The 19,854-nt window shown below is 39.3% G+C and overlaps 1 protein-coding gene across 1 annotated transcript; it reads right to left on the minus strand.

The window, feature by feature from the left end:
- Window positions 1–18: 18 nt before the first annotated feature.
- Window positions 19–19,597, minus strand: cul1b (cullin 1b). The gene is made up of 22 exons (XM_079806119.1): window positions 19,426–19,597; window positions 16,609–16,951; window positions 11,835–12,012; window positions 11,250–11,417; window positions 10,856–10,906; window positions 10,645–10,735; window positions 10,315–10,478; window positions 8,788–8,950; window positions 8,531–8,661; window positions 8,115–8,222; window positions 7,673–7,779; window positions 7,273–7,321; window positions 4,166–4,297; window positions 3,542–3,659; window positions 3,335–3,411; window positions 3,090–3,221; window positions 2,872–2,964; window positions 1,698–1,745; window positions 1,178–1,260; window positions 919–1,024; window positions 718–831; window positions 19–633 (listed from the first exon to the last, which is right to left on the minus strand). Exons 2-22 carry the CDS (start codon window positions 16,746–16,748, stop codon window positions 553–555), a joined length of 2,334 nt encoding a protein of 777 aa, XP_079662245.1. The 5' UTR covers window positions 16,749–16,951; window positions 19,426–19,597; the 3' UTR covers window positions 19–552.
- Window positions 19,598–19,854: the final 257 nt, after the last annotated feature.

Below are 19,854 nucleotides of genomic sequence, written 5' to 3' on the forward strand. Positions count from 1 at the left end.
CTGAGCACTGAGAAAGCATAAAGAAAAATTAAGTTTATTCATGACATTTATAAAATGAACTGTACTATACAAATGGTGTTTCTCATGACTGGTAACTGAAACTAACCAGCCAGTCAGACAGACATGATTATAGTCAGAGTGCTGCTGCTGAAAAGTATCCTCTTGTAGGTATTTCTGTCTGAAACCAATCCGTTTTCCAAAAGTCATTGTGAATTACAATTAAATGAATCAGCATTTTGTCTTTTCATAATGATAGGCAATAGCATGCAACCCTGACTCCGGGTCCCACTATGAGTATAGTTCAATGTCCGGTATTTACACATTAAAAAGTAAATGGCAATCCTGAGCAGCTTAAGGGCTTGAAGACAAAGACTGGCCGTTTTAGCAGTCTGGGTTTAAAGGGAAAAGTCCAGTGTCAAATTGTCCTGCTTGGCAACAAGGCCTTGAGATCTTGATAAGAGAATCCTCTGTTTGTCTGTGCCCACTCTGTTGAGATTCCTCAAAACATTAGACAAATATCTGAGCAAGGACATCAAACTTCAGAGGACATTTTTATGCCAAGTAACTGTAAGTGTCTTTTTCCCCATCCACACGTTCCAGGTATTCCTTCTCTATCAAAATGTCGATGCATTTCTGAAAAAAAAAAAGGCCGATTTTAATATTTCTAATGAATATTTCATAAGCAATCTGTATTGCACAGTGCTGCATCCAAGTTACCTTGATGACAGGAACACGAGGTTTGAATCGTGAAGAAAGCTGGTTCAGCACTTCTGCCAAAAGCTGCTGGTGCTTTAAAAGTTTCCTCATCTTCATGATTCTCACGATAGCTGCCTGCACACAAGAATAAAAAAGAACATGTAAAATCAAAAGAATCTTTCATTCGAAAATCAAGGGATTGCTATAGTTCATTTGTAATACCTGTATGAGGAGCTTCCTGTCTTCCTCAATGTTCTTATGTGTCGTCTCCTGCTCTTGTTTCTGCTCTGTCTTCATTGGCACATTGATATTTACCCGCAACTTTTTACTGCGCGCACAGAGACAGATGACATTGTGCAACATATTTAAAAATAGTATGTAATTTCTGAAATATTTCAAATGTTACTGAAAGTCAATTATTAGTGTATACTATGCAGATCAAACATGAATCTGTAAGAAAAAACTGAAGGAAACCATTTACTTCTTATAGCCCAAGAAAAGCTTGATTAATGTATCGGGCTTGAAATCCATTTCATCTATGTTTGCATTCTCATCCTCCAAGACCTACAAAAAAGAAAACAAAATGTATGGGTGTCTAAATCTTTTAAATATATATTTAAAACAAAACAGTAATATTTCATTCAAATATAGGCATTTAAACATTTCTAACCATATCACAAAGCGGCAAATAAAATAAATATAAACAGCTGAGTTCTGTAAGGATCCTGTAAGCCAGTGGTTCTCAACTGGTTTGTCCATGGGACCCACATTTAAATGACCCTATTGTCACTTTTTAGGAATTTGAATCAAGCAGTAAACTGCACTGACAAGAGTCAGCCGCTTTCATGCATATCTTTCAAAATAAAATTCTTGCATGAAAAAAAATAAATAGTGTAATTCCAATTATTTTGTTGTCGTTTCTTTGACTACATACTGCACTTTTGGGGTGCGACCCACCATTTGAGAAACACTGCAATAAGCAACCAGTTGTCAACACTTACCAGCAACTTTGATTTCAAGAGGATTTGCAAGACCTGAACCAAAATATCCTGCGAAATGCAAACATACAAGAACATAAAAAAACGAATTCATATTTTTTTTTTTTAAATCCTCCCCCCCAATCACACATTGATAAAATCACTTATTTTTAATAGGAATATTTAGAATGATCATTTAAATAGTATGATTAAATAGTATGATTTAGATCATTCATATGGATTCTTTATATCGAATTCAATATTTGAAGAGTTCAGATGCAAAAGCCTCTAAAAGCCAATTCGGTCAAAAATGAGATAACGATACTGAGTGAATGCTCTCCGCATATAGTATACATTCATAAAATACTTTCACTTCAAACCCACTGAATCCCAGCCTCAGGCCATTCAGAAGAACCGCTACTTAGGTAGAAACCTATACATAGAAGCCTGACAAAAATGCTTATTGCTTAATGCTTCTTGGCAAAACCTGCTTTATACTGACCCTCGTTTATAAAGCAGTCTGCGGAGAAATGATTCGCGCAAACATGACACCATCGAGGTTGATCGGGGGGAATATTCCCTTCAAAAACAAAACTCAGCCACTGCGTCTTCAGCGGGTCGGATGTAGGAACATCATAATGACTGTTGTGTTCGTTATTACACCCAAGAACAGAACACCACAATCGCTTAGACGCCATTCTGCTCCAGCATGTAAACAAGGGCGGACTGATGACAGCTCGCTCAGGGCGGGTCTGTGTTGAAACGCTGCTGTCAATCAACAATCGCAGGAGGGGCGTACACCGTGTAACGTCACATGGTCACACGGCTCGATTTGAGACAGGGGAAAACATATAAGGAGATTAAAAAAAAAACACTGGATGGATTTTTATCATTAGAGGATGGTTGTGTACAGGCACTGCCAACACACATTTCAATACAATCAACTTGTAAAGGTGCATGTACCATTCTATGACCCCTTTAAAGAAAAACGTCAGATGGACTTAGAGGCTTTTGCATCTGAAGTCTTCATTTATAAATAATTTAAACCAGTGGGACTTTACATAAATATAAATCACTGACTAATTCTGCTAGTATGAATTTTATATAATGGACATCAATGTATACTTATTGATATGTGTGTTCAGGAAGAATGAGAATGAGATTTGTTAGAGATATAAAGCAATGGCATGGCACTCACAGTTTTGATCTGTGTGCTGTCAGCCAGTTGCTGGACGCTGTAGCTGTTCTCGGTGTTGAACTGGAGCAGGATGGCCATCTGGAAGGTGGAGGCCTGCGGGGACACACCACATAAACACATGCTGACACTAGTGCCAGCTGAGTCCTACAACCTTCTTAATGAGTCCCAGTGCATGCTTTATATGACCGCTGGCATGACAGCCATGAAGAGGAACAAACCTGCAGAGTGTATCTGTTCTTGAAGCAGTTGGTGACCAGCTCTCCTTTGGATAAATGGTAAAGCCATGTCAACTTTCGGCCGCTGTGTCTACTTCCATAAAAAGCTGTAAATCTTTGGTAACTCCGCTCCAACTGTGAAAAACAAAGCCATCATCAACTGGAAGTGTAATCACACATTGTTCTCAGCTCGTGGAAGGGTGTGAAGGACTTCGAAAATGACAGGGTTAAGCGTCCGAGCGTCTCACCTCAGATGGTAAAGCGAATGTGCAAGACTGCTGGAACGGCCATGAGCCAGAGCTCAGAACCTGGATACTGAAATCCACTGCGAGACAGATGGAGCCGGAGTCTTTCATTTGCACTTTTATTCATCAGCAATGACATATATTATAAAAACACTCCAAACACAAGCAAACATGAGGAATCGATGTAAAGCCAGAGTGTTGAGCACTTACAGTCCAAAGGCTCCGAGTTGGTAAGGTGCTTTTTGAATTGCTCATTCAAGTCTTTGCTGACACCGATGTCCTGGAACATGCGCTGGAGTTTGGAGGTGTACTCGAAACCACACGCTTGCTGAGGGTGGGCAGAAAAAAAAATTCTCATTTTGATGATCTGATATCCCAAAGAGTCTATGCCGCTTTCAGTTGATGAATGAAAAAAAATGTGTAGCGCCTCCCATCCAATAAATCGCAATAAACTTTGGTACTTTTGAAATGAAAAGTCTCAGCTTTCAAATAGTCAATTTTATTATGAAATTCAAACAATAAATACCATTTTGGCACACTGCACATAATGTGGCGTGACAGATCATTGTAGCGCCTGCAAATGTAATTAGCCTATACAAATCAGTTTTTAAACCTTGAACAATATTGTGATGTACCAACTGGGGTGCTCTGTATAGTTTACAGCATTAGTTGAGATTTCTTTTCCCTTGAGAAAATGTGCCATGTACTGTTCCCGATACACAGCCCAATTAATCAACATGGAATCGAAATCGGATTGTGAAATTTGTATCAATCCCCAGCCCTAGAAAGGAAGAGCAGTAAAGCGAGCCATCTTCACTAAACAAGTGCACAAACCTTCAGTTTGGAGATCATACTGGCCTCGGCGTCGTCGCTGGCACTGTTCTGGTGCACCAGTCTTTTGGCCAGCATCTTGGCATAGAACTTCTGGAACACGTCTTTATCCTCAATATACTTGAAAACCACCATCTGATGGTAAAGAATGTTGGAGAATCTTGTCAGTCGCATGAATTGATTTACATTCAGCAATTTGTGCACACTACCATACAGTATGCATTCTGACCGAAAATATAAATAACCATATTCTTTTCTAAGATGATAACTGGACGGTGCACACGGAACAAATATTAAACATTTGCAGCACACCTTGTACTACTGCTGATTTTGTTATAATGCAGTACAGAGTATATGCTGTGCCATATACTTTAGTGTTCCATTCTGAACAGTCTGTCACAGATTAACTAGGTCCCTATGAGTTATCTGATGCTGATTTTTTTTTTTTTTTTTTTTACTGTATACAAAATGTTATGGAATTTGGTAGGATTTTAATTAATACATCAAGAAACAGGCTGTACAATTGATCAAATTATAATCGTGAGATGGACTAGTGTCTGCGATTATTCAACCGTGATAAGAAGTCTCCATGTTCTGCATGTCTCAGAGTGAATGTGCAGCATCGTTGAATACACACTCAAGCATGTGCGACGCTCAGCATCTCACACACTACACATGAACATTCAGAGCTGCTCTGAGAGTTTACCAGCATTTCATAATTTAAATCATCAAAGAGAACACAGAAAATCAAAGGTCTTGACTATAAACCATTCAAATTAACATTTGGTGTAACGAAGAAATTACGACAATTACATATATTAATATTAAAAACAAAACAAACAAAAAAAACTCAGCTCTTGTGCACCACTTTATTTGACAAAAAAAGCAATGTTCTGTTGTTAAAGGAATTGATATAAATTTGATTATGTTTTAAAAGATTGATTTAGTTTAAGATTAAGTTTTATGAATTTCATTGATTAGACATGCTTATTGATTAAAATTGAATTAACATTACAATCTAGAAACATTAAAAGGGACAAAAACTACACAAAATGGATTTCATAGTGCTTATCACATTAATGATTGGATTCTTAACACTCAAACACTAAGGCCATGTCCACACTAATACGTTTTTGTTTGAAAACGTATATTTTTATCTCTGTTTTGGCCTCCCATCCACACTGAGGCGGCGTTTTCAGTCAACAAAAACTTAGCTTTTTGAAAACGTTCCCCAAAGCTGATACATTTTAAAACACAGTCTACACTACATTTGTAGTGTAGACTGTGAAAACGGAGGTATTTGAAAACAATGATGCATGTGACCCATATTGCACCAATAGGTATTCATGTCTATACCGCTATATTGTGCCTGTTATGTGCTATGTATAAAATATGTTACTTTGTGCACTCTTCACAGTCCTGCAAAGATGACACAAAATTTACTCGATATTGCGTTCCTGTGGCAAAACATGACAGCAGTTGCGTTTTAGACCAATGGTGACAGAGTGCGACCTGGATGCATCAGTGGATGCAAAGGCAAGACTTTTTTTAGTTAATGATCTGCAAGACTGGGGCTTTATTAGTGCTGTTCATTGATTCGAGTAAATGTTTTGACATTTGGGTATAAAGTGTTTTGATTCTATAATATATGGTGTCAAACCGTCTAAGTGGTGCCCTCTTAAGGTTGAACGCTGGCTACTGCAGTTGAATTTTCCTATTGGACGTTGTAGGTCATCGTGACTTATGGCACCAGCTCACCACGCCCTCAGAAATGTTTTCCCCAATCACATGATGAGAACGGCTTCACTCCAGTATGAACGGTCATGTTACATATGGAAACATTATGAATGAAACTCACTTGACACTTGCTTTAACATTGTAATGAAGAAAATGCGGTTAAATAATGCACTTGTCAGTACACGTCAGGATTTTCTTGCGATATTATTGCCGCCCGTCATGTGTACAGATAAGTTTCATACATGAGACGCACTTTCAAACCCTGACACGCAACTGGTTGCCGCGGTAACGAACAACAATACCGTAACGTGCTGGCGTATATAGTCTAACTTTTATTTGAGGAAATCTGTTTATAATAGGCTATTAGGTTTGACCTTATTGGTCCTGCGATGCTTATTGATTCAGTTAATTTGAATGAAAATACATTGTATGTATCGGATCTATTTTTAGTGGCATTCATTATAAGGATTTGACTGTTCGTAGATTAGGTCAGAGGTCTCATTCTATCTTGCGCTGCTGCTGCTGCTTCGCTAGCATCGGGAGTTAACGCAGTTTGAGCCAGCGGCTCGCATTGATAAGGCTCTGGGTCTGTGTCTACAGACAATTCACCCTCCTCCACTTCAGGTTAAGGCGGGGGAGAATGACCGCTCTGTTGCAAAGCTACTGGCGTCACTCCAGTCATTCTCCATCTTTACGACTCGCGAGTAAGACAGCTGTCAATCAATCCGTCGCTGCGGGTCTCAGGTGCACGCCCTCCGCTCAGTCCCGCCCTCGGTTCGTCCCCTCTGTCTCCGCTGGGCTCTGCCCACTTTTCCAGCATTTTTCAAATATTGCCAGTGGGTGGAGTTAAGCTCTGAGCTGGGGTTTAGTTACCTTTTAATAAAATGATCCTGCCAGAAGAATTGTGTGATAACGTCTTGTTCTGTCTGTCATCTCGGTGAGCATTTATGAGGTTTAACGCATGCACAGTAAGGTGAATTTAGCTTTTTCCGACATTTCAGTGTGGATAAGAAACTTTTGGAAAACGCTTGACAACGCTCATGTGGACAGAGAGCGTTTTAAAATGAAAACGCTGTTTTCAAATGTATCCGGATTAATGTAGACGTAGCCCTTAGTTAAATTAGGACATTTAAGTAGCATTTAGAAATGACACTTAGAAAGAAAAAAACATCACTTGTGTGCATCTTGAGACAAAACAATTGTCAACAAAACATATTTTAAGATATCCCAGTGCAAGTTGCTCAAAGACAGATTTTTAGGGACTAGGCTTAAGCCTTGTCTGTGAAATCAGGTATTGATGTTTGCACCAAGTCGAGATCCCGAATGCATTAAGGGACTAAACTTTAATTTCTGTGGAGAATGGGAAAACTCACCACTTGGTTGAGAGTATCTTCTAGCTCAGCCTCCTCTGGATTCTTTGAACTAAATGAAACACACACTCAGTTAAATCTGTGGAATGCACACACCTGCAACTGATCCAAATCTAAAAGCAAACTAACTTTCCTAGACAGTTTCACGACAAATTTCATCTTTTGAGTCTATGCACTGTAGTGGAGTTTCACACATAGAACCTTGCTATTGCAGTTTTCTTGAAATATGTTGTCAATCCTAAAGAAGCAGCTTTTTATACATGTCTGTCCGAATACTGCATTCAAAGAGTCATACTTCAAATCCTAAAACATACAGTATGTGTAAAACTGATGTGTTCGCAATAATGGAAGTGGAACAGACTTTCACTGGACTTCAGTCATTTCTGGCTGACAGAGAATTCACCTCTTCTTCAGTAAGGAGTCACAGTATCTGGCCAGAAGCTCAGGGGATTTGCTTGAGGACTGTGCCATCCTGGTTATCGCATTATTATTAATGAATCTTCCGCAGGCCTGAAGAGCAGATCACAGAGTGAAAGTTACACCAGCGCTGTAAATAAACTCTATCGCTCAAAACCATACAAAAAATAAAATCAGGTTTTAAGCCAGTTATTTATATCTTTTGCTGTAGTGAGTCAGTAGGAAATATCAGTTTACAATTCCAAACATTCACTGCCATTATTGTAATAATCCAGTGAGAGTTTTGTATGCACAAGGAGTCTGAAAACAGCCGGTATGCTCAACGCAGAGATCTGATCTCATCGTCGTCATGAGATCAAAAGATATAAATAACTGGCATAAAACCGTTTTTTTTTTTTTGTGTGAAAATACTAACATAGATCACAAACCTTATCAAGTGCCGCCACAAACCCAGCATCATTATTGAACGCAGACATGACGAGAGCATTGTATTTCTTGTGAACGTCCAATATTGTTTGCACATAGATTTTAGGATCCTGGAAAACAAGTTCAAACTATGATCAAATTAAGTTGTTAAAAGGAACAGAGTTACTGGAAAACATGCAAAAAGACCCTGGGGCTCACATAACGCCTAGTTAGACAAACAACCATTGTCATGGTAAGAATAGACCTGCTATGCATCAATACAGTGAAATGAGGCCTTGACTTCAGGGTATTCAGGTTAAGCTGTGGTTCCAACAGGTTTAGCACATTTTCAGAAAATCAAATCAATCAAATTTTCAATTCCTCTCCATAGTAGCAGCTGAAGACTGAAAGTATTGTCCACACCATCACTGTGGCTTACATTGAGTGCTGAATCTCCACATTTCTCGATGGCTGCCAGTCCTTGATTATGAATGTGGGACTCCAAGAGCTTCTTGAGCTCGCCCAATCCGTCTGTGATCCGGGAAACAAGGTTGTACATCCGACCGAGATCTGCAATTATAAAAAGTGTATTGACTGTCAAACTAAGTGTATAATTTTAAATGCTTGCTTCTTCAAAATGAAATGTCAGAACAAGCATTTCCTCCGAATGAAGGTGACATTGCAGCACAGGCTGACCTTCATTCTTATCAGCATCTAGAAGGTTCTGGAACTCTGTGTGGAAGATCTCCAGGTGTTTCTCGATGAGGACCTGCTCACACTTGCGAGCCAGCTCGTCTTGTGTGCTCTCGTGGAGATACACCTGTACCCGCCGCTGCTCTTCCAGTAACCGTGCCTCTGCCTGCACGAATAAACACACATGATCTTACAGTTAACACTCTTTAAACCCTTAATCACCCCTTGGGGTCCAGCTGACCCCACTGGACTTTTCCTCCATTTTTAAAAAGTGTTCCCTTCATCTCAGGGGTATGAGACTCTGTGACTTTTCCTAAATAATCTATCTAAACATGCACAACAAATCTGGGATTGATTTGGTTGTTCTAAAGGTGTGTAAATTTTTTTTTTTACCATTTAAGGTCCTCGGGGTCAGATTGAACCCACATTGAATATAAATGGAAAAATGAAAAAAAAAAAAAAAATCACTTTGTCACAAAAAAAATAAAAATTCCAATATAAATCTGAAAATGTCTACATTTAAATCAAGGTCTGGCCCTAGAGCATAATCACAAAGTGGAATGAACTTTCTATCTCATACACACACGCACACAAACACACGTGTGTGACTGCAACAGAGCGCATTTGTATAGAAATTGGCAAATACAATCAACAACAATAAACTAATACTAGAGCACAAATGCAACACACACACACACACACACACACACACACACACACACACACACACACACACACACACACACACACACACACACACACACACACACACACACACACACACACACACACACACACACACACACACACACACACACACACACACACACACACACACACACACACACACACACACACACACACACACACACACACACACACACACACACACACACACACACACACACACACACACACACACACACACACACACACACACACACACACACACACACACACTGAAAATGAAGTCCCTATGGACCTCTGCTGGATATATGAGGTCATTGCACTTTCTTTCTTTAACTATAATTCCTAAGGTTTTTCCACAAACCTGCAGATGGCAGTATTATATCCCTAACACAGAGCAGTGTCCAAAAACAATTTAGATTTAATTAAGATCATCATTTAAGTGATTTTGTCATAAAAAAATATTTTTAATGAGCCAATTTATGGCTTTAAGTAATTGTGCAGTAAATAGGTAAAAAACTACCAAATATCCACAAAACACAGCATAAATGTAAAGTTGTGAAGTAAATCAAAAAAATTATATATAGTTTTCCATGCAAAAAAATGTATATTTCCTTATGCAATCGCTCTGTAAATGTTTGGGGTCAATCTGACCCCAAGGATCACAAACGTAAACCCTACTTGAGGGGTGATTAAGGGTTAAGTCTGAGTACTCATAATTATAAGAAATGTATGCTTAAATATGTAGTAAAACCAATTTCCCATAAAAATCCCCTGCAATTAGCATAATAACGTCCGATTTGAATCTAAACTCATTCACACATGATATTGTCACTAGTTTACCTTTTTCATGTATTCAGTAACAGGGTTTTGCTGGAGGAACTCTGTGCTTTCCCGTGTATAGAAGCGCTCGGTATCTGCCAAAAACTGCGTCTCAAAGTACTCCTTGTAAACTGATAATGTCGGCCCCTTCACAAATGCATCATCCTCATTCAAGCCCAACTCAACTGGAAAAGACAAACCAAATCACAACATAATGCTTTAAAGGTTTAGACAGCACTGGGTTTATTCCACTTCTATGACTCGCACAAGATTTCAATTATATTTACAGGACATCTGGCTCAAGTTTTGTGAGATAGCATCATAGGACAGATGCAGCGCTGCCACACTCACCATAGGACTGCACCACTCCACTGATGAGTCTGGTGTTAATAGTCTCACCATTCCTCTCCTTCTCAATGAGTTTTAACACAGCGTTTGTCACCTATATAAAATAAAACACAGGGGGATATAAATTTACATACACTCATTTAGACACACGCATGTACTATTTTGCGACAATTAAAAATGACCGATAAATGAGGAATATAAAGAGACGACTCACCTGCTTATTAAGAGGTCTAAATAAACACTCTCTCCAAGTGACCAAAGCAAGCTGTGAAAGAGACACATTATTTTATTACGGTTTCTTACTGCAATGAGGCATGAGAGGACTACTGCTTTAAGAAAGTTACCATTTAGATTACACAAGACCAAGAAATGCAAGATTTAGTGACAAAAAGTCAGCCTGTAATCGAATCTCTCAAAAAGTCTCTAAGCTAATGTTAATTAAAGATACAGATGACGTGTGGTCACAGGTCTGCATATATTGGCTATTATGAGCAATAAATATAGCTATGATATAGTGTAGTCATTATTCCAAGTCTTATGAACACAATGTGTGGAAATGTAAAACAGGAACCTATGAGTCAGGCAGGGGCGTGTGCTGTTTCTCTTACAGAGTAGATTTCATAAATTCCTTTCCGTCCCTCATCACACTCTCGGCGCACCCAGTGTCTGTTGAGGTAAGCACAGATCCCGTTTAACACTTTACTGGAGAAGCGATAGTCCTCCCACTGCTGTGTGTAGAACTTCAGAACGCTCTCATCCATCAGGTCCTCTCCATCCTGCCAGACACACACAGATGGAGGAGAGAAACAAGAGGAGAAGTCAGGAAGATGTCTGGAGAAGCACTCACACTGCTATCCATTTTAGTGAGGGCAATTATTACAACAAGCCATATCAATAGATCATTTTTATTATTACATTTTTATGTATTGCCAGTAGTCAATATAAATACACTGTCATAGAAATTCCAAACTAAACATAAAATTCAGGCATAAAAACATTACAATACAGAGTTTACTATACGGTTTAATATTTTTGTAACAAGGCAAACAAAGAGTATAAATTAGATAAGCCGTCATGTTATCTGTTTTCAATTAAGATCAAAGTCAAACATATTTTTTTTTAAACTGACCAACAGCAATATGATCACTAATGTATCATGCATCCCCAACCATAAACACACTGTAGGCCATTACCTTGAGAAGGTTTGTCAGATAGCCCCTCAGAAAATCTTTCAGTCTTTTGTAGAGTTCTAGTCCGACAAACTGAGCCCCACCAGGGGTGGGAGTTTTCTTGGAGGGTTTGGAGGAGGGGATGCCAGCACCCCTGGCCTGGTTGGACTGGTGCACGCTGGTACAGTAGTTATACACATGTCTGAACAGTAGGTTAAAGTCTTAAGATAGTATATGAGGAAACGTTGACAGACAGATAATAGAGATGTCAGCTTCCAAGTTGCTTTGTCTTTGTAGCTGTATCAGGGTACAAAAATGAATAAGCATACTGTGGATTAACAGTGCCAGATAGGGGTCTCCTACACACCTATAGAGTTTACCTCTGTAATTGTTTCCGAATCTGTAGATGTCCGAATCTAATACGAAAAGTATGAGCATAAACTATATGTGGAATTTGGACAGTATAACTGTTTGCTTAGCATGGAATTCAGGCGTAGTTCAAACCTATTGTCCAACAGTGAAAAAACCCACTTATTCCATAACAGTTTGTGGTGCCCACAGTTCAGTTCTGACCACTTATAGAGGACATTTGATGCCCTGTACTTCAGTGTGTAATGATTCCATTTGTGCATGCATAAGACCTTCAGTTACAAAACTTAAGAGTCTCCCACAAAAAGGAAATTATTATCTAACAGAGAACACAGCTCTAGATCTCCCTAAAACGCCTCAAACAAAGTCCAGATATTACTTCTGCATCTATTTCACAAATTTAAATATATTAGCATAATGCCCGCCCAAAGGCATAGAAACGCAAGTAAAGAGGGCGAGGACTCAGTGAATTGTAGTGTTGTCATCATGGCACAGTGTTTCAATGCGAAAGCAAAACCTTCTGAAAAAAGATGAAAGGTTGAGGTGCTGTAATAATGTACAGGATGTGAAAAATGTGACATCCTAACCTCTTTAGTACACCCAACAAACAAAGTAATGACCTTTTAAAATAGCATCATATACTGATCAGGGCCAAATTGAGATGGCTAGACATCTGGGTCAGAGCATCTCCAAAACTGCAGCTCTTGTGGGGTGTTCCCGGTCTGCAGTGGTCAGTATCTATCAAAAGTGGTCCAAAGAGGGAACAGCGGTGAACCGGCAACAGGGTCATGGGCAGCCAAGGCTCATTGATGCATGTGGGGAGCGAAGGCTGGCCCATGTGGTCTGATCAAACAGACGAGCTACTGTAGCTCAAATTGCTCAAGAAGTTAATGCTGGTTCTGATAGAAAGGTGTCACAGTGCATTGTGGTTTGTTGCATATGTGGCTGCATAGCCGCAGACCAGTCAGGGTGCCCATGCTGACCCCTGTCCACTGCCGAAAGCACCAACAGTGGGCATGTGAGCATCAGAACTGGACCACAGAGCAATGGAAGAAGGTGGCCTGGTCTGATGAATCACGTTTTCTTTTACATCACTATGGGAAGGCGACAAGCCAGCAGAGGAAGTGTGAAACCTTGGGTCCTGCCATCCATGTGGATGTTACTTTGACACGTACCACCTAAGCATTGTTGCAGACCATGTACACCCTTTCATAGAAATGGTATTCCCTGGTGGCTGTGGCCTCTTTCAGCAAAATAATACGCCCTGCCACAAAGCAAAAATGGTTCAGGAATGGTTCGAGGAGCACAACAACGAGTTTGAGGTGTTGACTTGGCCTCCAATCGAGCATCTGTGAGATGTGCTGAACAAAAAAGTCAGATCCATGGAGGGCCCACCTTGCAACTTACAGGACTTAAAGGATCTTCTGCTAACATCTTGGTGACAGATCCCACAGCACACCTTCAGTAAAGTTAATGCCTCGACAGGACAGGGCTGTTTTGGCAGCAAAAGGGGGACCAACACAATATTAGGTCATAATGTTATGCCTGATCAGTGTATGTCCCCTTAAAAATAATCTAAACGGGGAAATGTACAACATTTTAAAGGAACTTGTACCATTTCCAAGAAGCTTAAAACATCCAGTTTCAAATCCAAAGGTCGCCTCTCAAAATTAAACAAGAATAGGACAGTACCTTCGACAGTGCTCAAGCCCTTGAGAAAACATTTAATAGACATGATCTACTCTGACATGCGAGAAGCCGCCTAGAGAAGATTTTATGTATCTTGGACAGAAATATTAAACAATATTAAAAGTCCTCTACATGGGTGTGAATTTATTGCAAGCAGTAGCTTAAAAGTTGTGAACACATAAACAGTGATTACCAGAATTTAATTTGTGTTTTTTTCCCCCCTGGGTGCTAAGTTTCACACCTCTAACACTAACCGTGAGCTCCACTGAGTTGCAATGGCAGCTCTCAGATGCTATAAACTACATGCTTAGACTGTCAGGTTCTCAGCAGCGCAGAAACAGCAGTTTTTTGGGTGCACACAGGGCCACACGCAGACAAAAAAATAAATACTACTGAAGATGTAGAGGAGAATGACAGCTGTGGGTGGCAGATGAAACTCAGAGCAATTACACGCCTGTGTCTGATGTGGCACTAGTGGGTGAAATGCAAAACTGCACATTTGAAAGCAGACAGAGGCCCTTGTAAGTGTTCATTTCCCAGACACAAACTGCTTTGAAGAGCTCTAGAATGGAAAACTCATGATTGGCAGTGAGACGTCTGACACTACAAGTGACACTACAAAAAAAAACAACTAATTAAAGTAATAACATCAGGTACTTTGAAAAAACATTCACATTTTACATAAATATAATTTATAATTTCAGTGCTATTTAAAATTAAAAATAGACAGTGTATATAAATAAATAAATATAAAACTTTTACATCGCGATGAAGCTAATTTGAAATAGTATTTTACACTCAATGATTTCATGTTCTCTAATATTAAAAAAGGATTCATTATCCAATATAATAACATTTAATCCGTTGACATGTTGACTCATAGAGTGAACAGTAAAGTTGGGGTCAGGGGCACCGTAACGGACGATTCTAAGGACCCTAGTCTATTGGGAAGAGAAATTCAGTGCTCCACTTGTTCCATTAATGGATGAATCTGCATTTTTTTGAACAAATCTCTTGAATTAATGATTCAGTGACAAAAACATTTTGAAGCCACGATATGTAAATTATATTACATATAGAAATCAAGATATAACAATGATTCGTTTTCTGTCCATGAATGTATCCAAACAGTTGCTCACCCGCCTTTGGTGTTTCTACAAAATCTGTTTTTGTACGGAAATCGAGGGTAACGCGGGGATAATGTCATTGATAGGCGATGCACGGACACAGTCCGTGTCCTGGTTAAAATTGCTTATTTCTCTGGATATAAACATTCCTGGAAACATTTGGGATAGTATAAGTACACAAGTCAACAAAATATAACATTATTTTAGTGGTTTTTGGATATTTTATCCCGCAAAATCTTACATACTGTGCCTTTAACAGTCACTTGTAGCGTAGCAATGTAATCGATACAATAGTTGTTTGAAAAAAGGGTATATAGGCCTACCCTATTTTGATCACTTCCATAGACATCAGTGTTTATATCCAAACTATAACTTTTATCCCAGTACTTCTGTGATAATATGAATATTTGTAACAGAAATATTAAAGGGATAATTTAAATTAGCCCATAATTTACTAACCCTCAAGTCATCCTAGGTGTATATGACATTCTTCTTTCAGACGAATATAATCGGAGTTATATTACAAAAGTCCAGGCTAATCCAAGCATTAGAATTGGATTTATAGTTGCTCTTGCATCTTGAGTTTCACTTTCAACATTCAACACTTTTCCACGGAAGGCGGTCGGCCGAAAGTTTACTTGATAAAGTTTTAAATATGGATATTTTTCTTACACAAACGCGTCGATTCGCTTCAGAAGGCCTTTATTAACACCCCAGAGCCGCGTGGAGCACGTTATTTGACGGACAGATGCACTTTTTATGGACTTCAAAAACAGAGCAACTATAAATCCAATTCTAATGCTTGGATTAGCCTAGACTTTTGTAATATCATAACTCTGATTTTATTTGTCTGAAAGAAGAATGTCTTATACACTTAGGATGACTTGAGGGTGAGTAAATTATGGGCTAATTTTCATCCCTTTAATACTGTGAATAGGGTTAATATTAACACGGTTGAAAAGGCTGTTTGTGAAGCCGTTTCATACCTGTACATGAAAACTACTCTCTCTGGGTCAGCGGTAGCACCAACAGATTTGAATGTTCAAGTGTGAATTTGACACAGGCAAAACGTTGTTGTTTAGGAATGAGATCGCATGGGTGTTTGAATTGAAATCTCTATCTTTTAACGATAAATCGTGCAGCTCTACCTGACCATAATCTGCATGCGAAACTCCCAATCTTGCGGATTCCCACTGAAACGATTTTGCACATTTTTACCAAGCAACAGTACTGAGACTGCATCACATTTAGAATGGGCCCGAGCTACACCTATGAATTCCACCTTCAGAACATACCCAAAGAGTGATAAAAAGTTGCTGTACTTTTGCATAGCACACGATTCTCCCTGATTCAGAGCGATACCAAAAACTTCTTTCCATTACGACCTTTAACGCTCTCTTAAACCGCTTGCACATCCATGAAACAAGAAATGCAAGCGACAGCGACCTAAACCATTCAATGCGTTTGCCTCATAAGCCGAGGTCTCATTCTCATCTCAAGTGCAAAATTCACACACATGGTACCACACCTAACAAGACAAAGGCTTTCAGTGTGCTGACCACAGCTGCTGCCCCCATTAATCCCCATTCATCCCGTGGTGCCTGGTAAGATACGTATAGAGTTCCATGTAGCGTGACTTAGCCATGCTCTGGCGTGTATAGACCTGCTGTATCCCTGCTCTAAGGTCATCCCAGATCTGGTCCAGCCCAATCTGTTTGAGCCCGTGGGTGTTCTGGCCCCTGTTGGATGACATTGTCTCAGTGCCTGTCTGCTTGCGTCCGATAAATCCTCTCTTCTCCCCGTTCTGCTCCAGAACACTGCTGCTTCACATGTAGTCCACCATGCTGGAGAGCGTTCAGACAGGATCAGTTCAGGGACGAGTACCGCTACACTTCACAGATGGTGCTACAGGCTGGTCTAGGGTTACAGCAGCATCCAAACACTTCCGTACGGTATCTGCGAGAGCAAACAAATCAGGTTTGAAATAAATAATCACATTTATCATCACTTTAAAAGGGTGCATTACCATAAAACAGGGAATAGCGTTTTCATTATGACAGATGTAACAACGACAACAGGTTATGCATGACATACAGTATTATAAACAGCACTTACAGGTGTTAATAATACCAAGCAATTATTCTATGGCAACAAACAAAAGCAAGAGCCCCGAAACAGATTTATCCAGGTCACTAAATAAAATTGACTTGCATATATTTAAGAGAAAAAGTAAACCTAACAGGCGACTTTTGGGAACGAACTAAGCAGTAAGCATCATACCGGAGCTCAAGTGAAGTGACAAGCGTTGGGTCAGGGTTATATTTAGCGGCATGTCTGACTGCTGTGTTGTGGTGCAGAGGATATGAATATTGCTGGTCATTGTTTACATGTTGTGACGTTCGAGACGCCACATTTTAGAGGCAAGAGTGACCTAGGGTTGGTGCATCAGAACATGTGACCAGCGGGATTGGGCTTAGCTGGGTTATTAATAGCATTTCCCACATCGTTCTTTCTAGGGCTTCTTGTTTACAGACAGCTGTTTCTATAGCCAGCAGAACGACTAATATATGTGCCTGAGACTACATTCACTAAAACATCTCTTGAGTGATGAAATGTAACTGTTAGGATATATCATATCGTACAGTCAAGTTTAGATGTAAATGCTCAAGTATGTGCTAAATTAAAGTTTTTTTTTCAGTGTCAAATCAAGAGAAGCAAAGTCCTACAACTACCCCAGCCCTGTTAAATCACTGACCCAGAGCGTGAGAGGTTTTACAACAGGGGGGAAATAAACAAGATGGAGTGGCGTCACACCGTTTAGGATCAGTCCAGCTTAAGGTGACACATATAAGAAACACCGGCGGTTGAAGAGGACACTCACTGACTTTTAATGATCCCTCGCTCCTTTAACACACATAAACGAACACAGCTTTACAATATATGCTGCATATAAACTCTTCTTTCAGCCTCTGTAAGTGGGATAGCTATTAATAGCAATTATGGTCATTCATTACCCAGAATATTTCAGTACTTTTAAGGCACTGTATTAAATATAAAACTCAAGCGCTTTGCTTGATCATTGTGGGAAAACAGTTTGCGAACGTCAAACTGCTTGAGCCTGGTCACATTTAATCTTATTAGATCAGCCAAAGCAAGGCTAGACTCTTTGACCCACATTCATCAGTGGGATATTTCCATGATATCAAACATTGGATCAGTAGGTTGTCAAAATGTCAACAACTACAGTCAGAGTAGGCAAGTCTCAGAAGGTAAAAGAAAATTACATTCCCCCACTTTTTCATTTAATGGATAAATGAAAATTCTGCCATCAATAACTCACCTTTATGTCATAAACCTGACTTACTTTCCTTTGTGAAACACAAAAATGTGTTTTAAAGAATGTTGGTAACCAAATAGTTCATTGCTAATTAGCAATACATATTGTTGTGTTCTCAGAAGAAATCCATACAGGTTTGGAATAACATGAGGGTGAGTAAATGATGACAGAATTACATTTTTTTGGCTGATTTGTCCATTTAAATGTTCATCAACTGTGGTTGGATCAAGTAAAGTTCAAAACAAGTTACAGAAGCCAGGTGTCCAAGAAGGACACAAAGCACAACAAATACTTTTCTTTACTAGTCAGCTGATTCATCATAAGCTTGAACAGGATTTTTAATGTGTGACAATTCTTTTTGTGGCGTGCAAATGTCCACCAAAAAAAAGAAAATCTACATGAGTGTCATGAAATTCGTCCCTATTGTAAAACAATTCATCTACTCTGCATCTGAGGACTCATTAGCATGACTCATAAGCCATTCTCTAGGAAACCTTTCTATAATTTCAAAAGGAAACTTACCACACACTTGCATACGAGGTTTAAGAAACTATAGGTCCAAAATAAAACCCATTCTTGGTCACTTATGACATTTTGGCCAAACAATGCTGCCTAGGTAGGCATCTGAGACAGCAGAATTCATGTGAATGTGTATAAATCACTGTCTCACGGCATTTATACCGCTTTAGGTCTCCACCGTAGACGTTACCAAGAAGAACATGTTAACTTTAAATATACGTCTTCATTTCATGTCTATTTTGAAAGCAGTTTTTTCTAAACATACATTAGCAATGCTAGGTAGCAGCTCGCTAGCTTCAGGTACCCTAGTAAACTGACGCTGAGGAGACATTTTAAGACATGTTAATGCCAAATAAACGAATGACATTAAAATATAACATTAAAATAAGGTAAACAACACTTGTTATTAACATACTCCTGTATTACGGTGAAGCTTTATGAGGTTTTGATGTAAAATGGCCACCTATGCAATAAGTCGTTTGAAATACCACACAAAACGAGTGTCTTCCTTCTTTAGTTGTATGTCCTGCCAAACCGGGGCAGCTGACATGTATATAAAGATATTTAGTCTTACCTGTACCGGTTTCTACCGTCGAGCTGAATGAGGTTGAGGCCCTGTGCTGTGTCTGTGTATGACTGGAGATGATTGGGAATTCCGTATTCGAGCGAGTGAAGCGTCATACGCCACAGCTCAGAGAAATACAGCGACTAGTGTTCACTGAGAGATACAGCGACCGCCAGTGCCCACTTACTTCAGTACCCTAGCGTCTATATTCACATTGTATCAACCAAGAATCATATATTTTTTAAAACATTTATTATTGATATATGTATTATTGTGTTTGTTTGTTAGTTATTTTCTAAACACCACCTTCATAAGTCCGCTTTTTTGTACTGGTTTGCACTTTTGTTAAACGGTTTCATTTTCTATGGTGCAACGAATGGACTAGCCTATATAGTGAACTTTGATAATACAGAGCCTTTTCATGCCCTCAGTACACCC

This window comes from Gobio gobio (assembly GCF_949357685.1).
Source record: "Gobio gobio genome assembly, chromosome: 23".
Lineage (NCBI taxonomy): Eukaryota > Metazoa > Chordata > Actinopteri > Cypriniformes > Gobionidae > Gobio > Gobio gobio.

Bases quoted from the DNA above. Each gene is read 5' to 3' on its own strand.
- cul1b (XM_079806119.1), bottom strand. From the start codon at position 16,748: ATGTCATCCAACAGGGGCCAGAACACCCACGGGCTCAAACAGATTGGG. The intron at 8,951-10,314 runs GTAAACTAGTGA...TTATTCGTGCAG, and splicing joins TTACTGAATACATGAAAAAG to GCAGAGGCACGGTTACTGGA. The intron at 7,322-7,672 runs GTGAATTCTCTG...TGTTTCATTTAG, and splicing joins GACTCCTTACTGAAGAAGAG to TTCAAAGAATCCAGAGGAGG.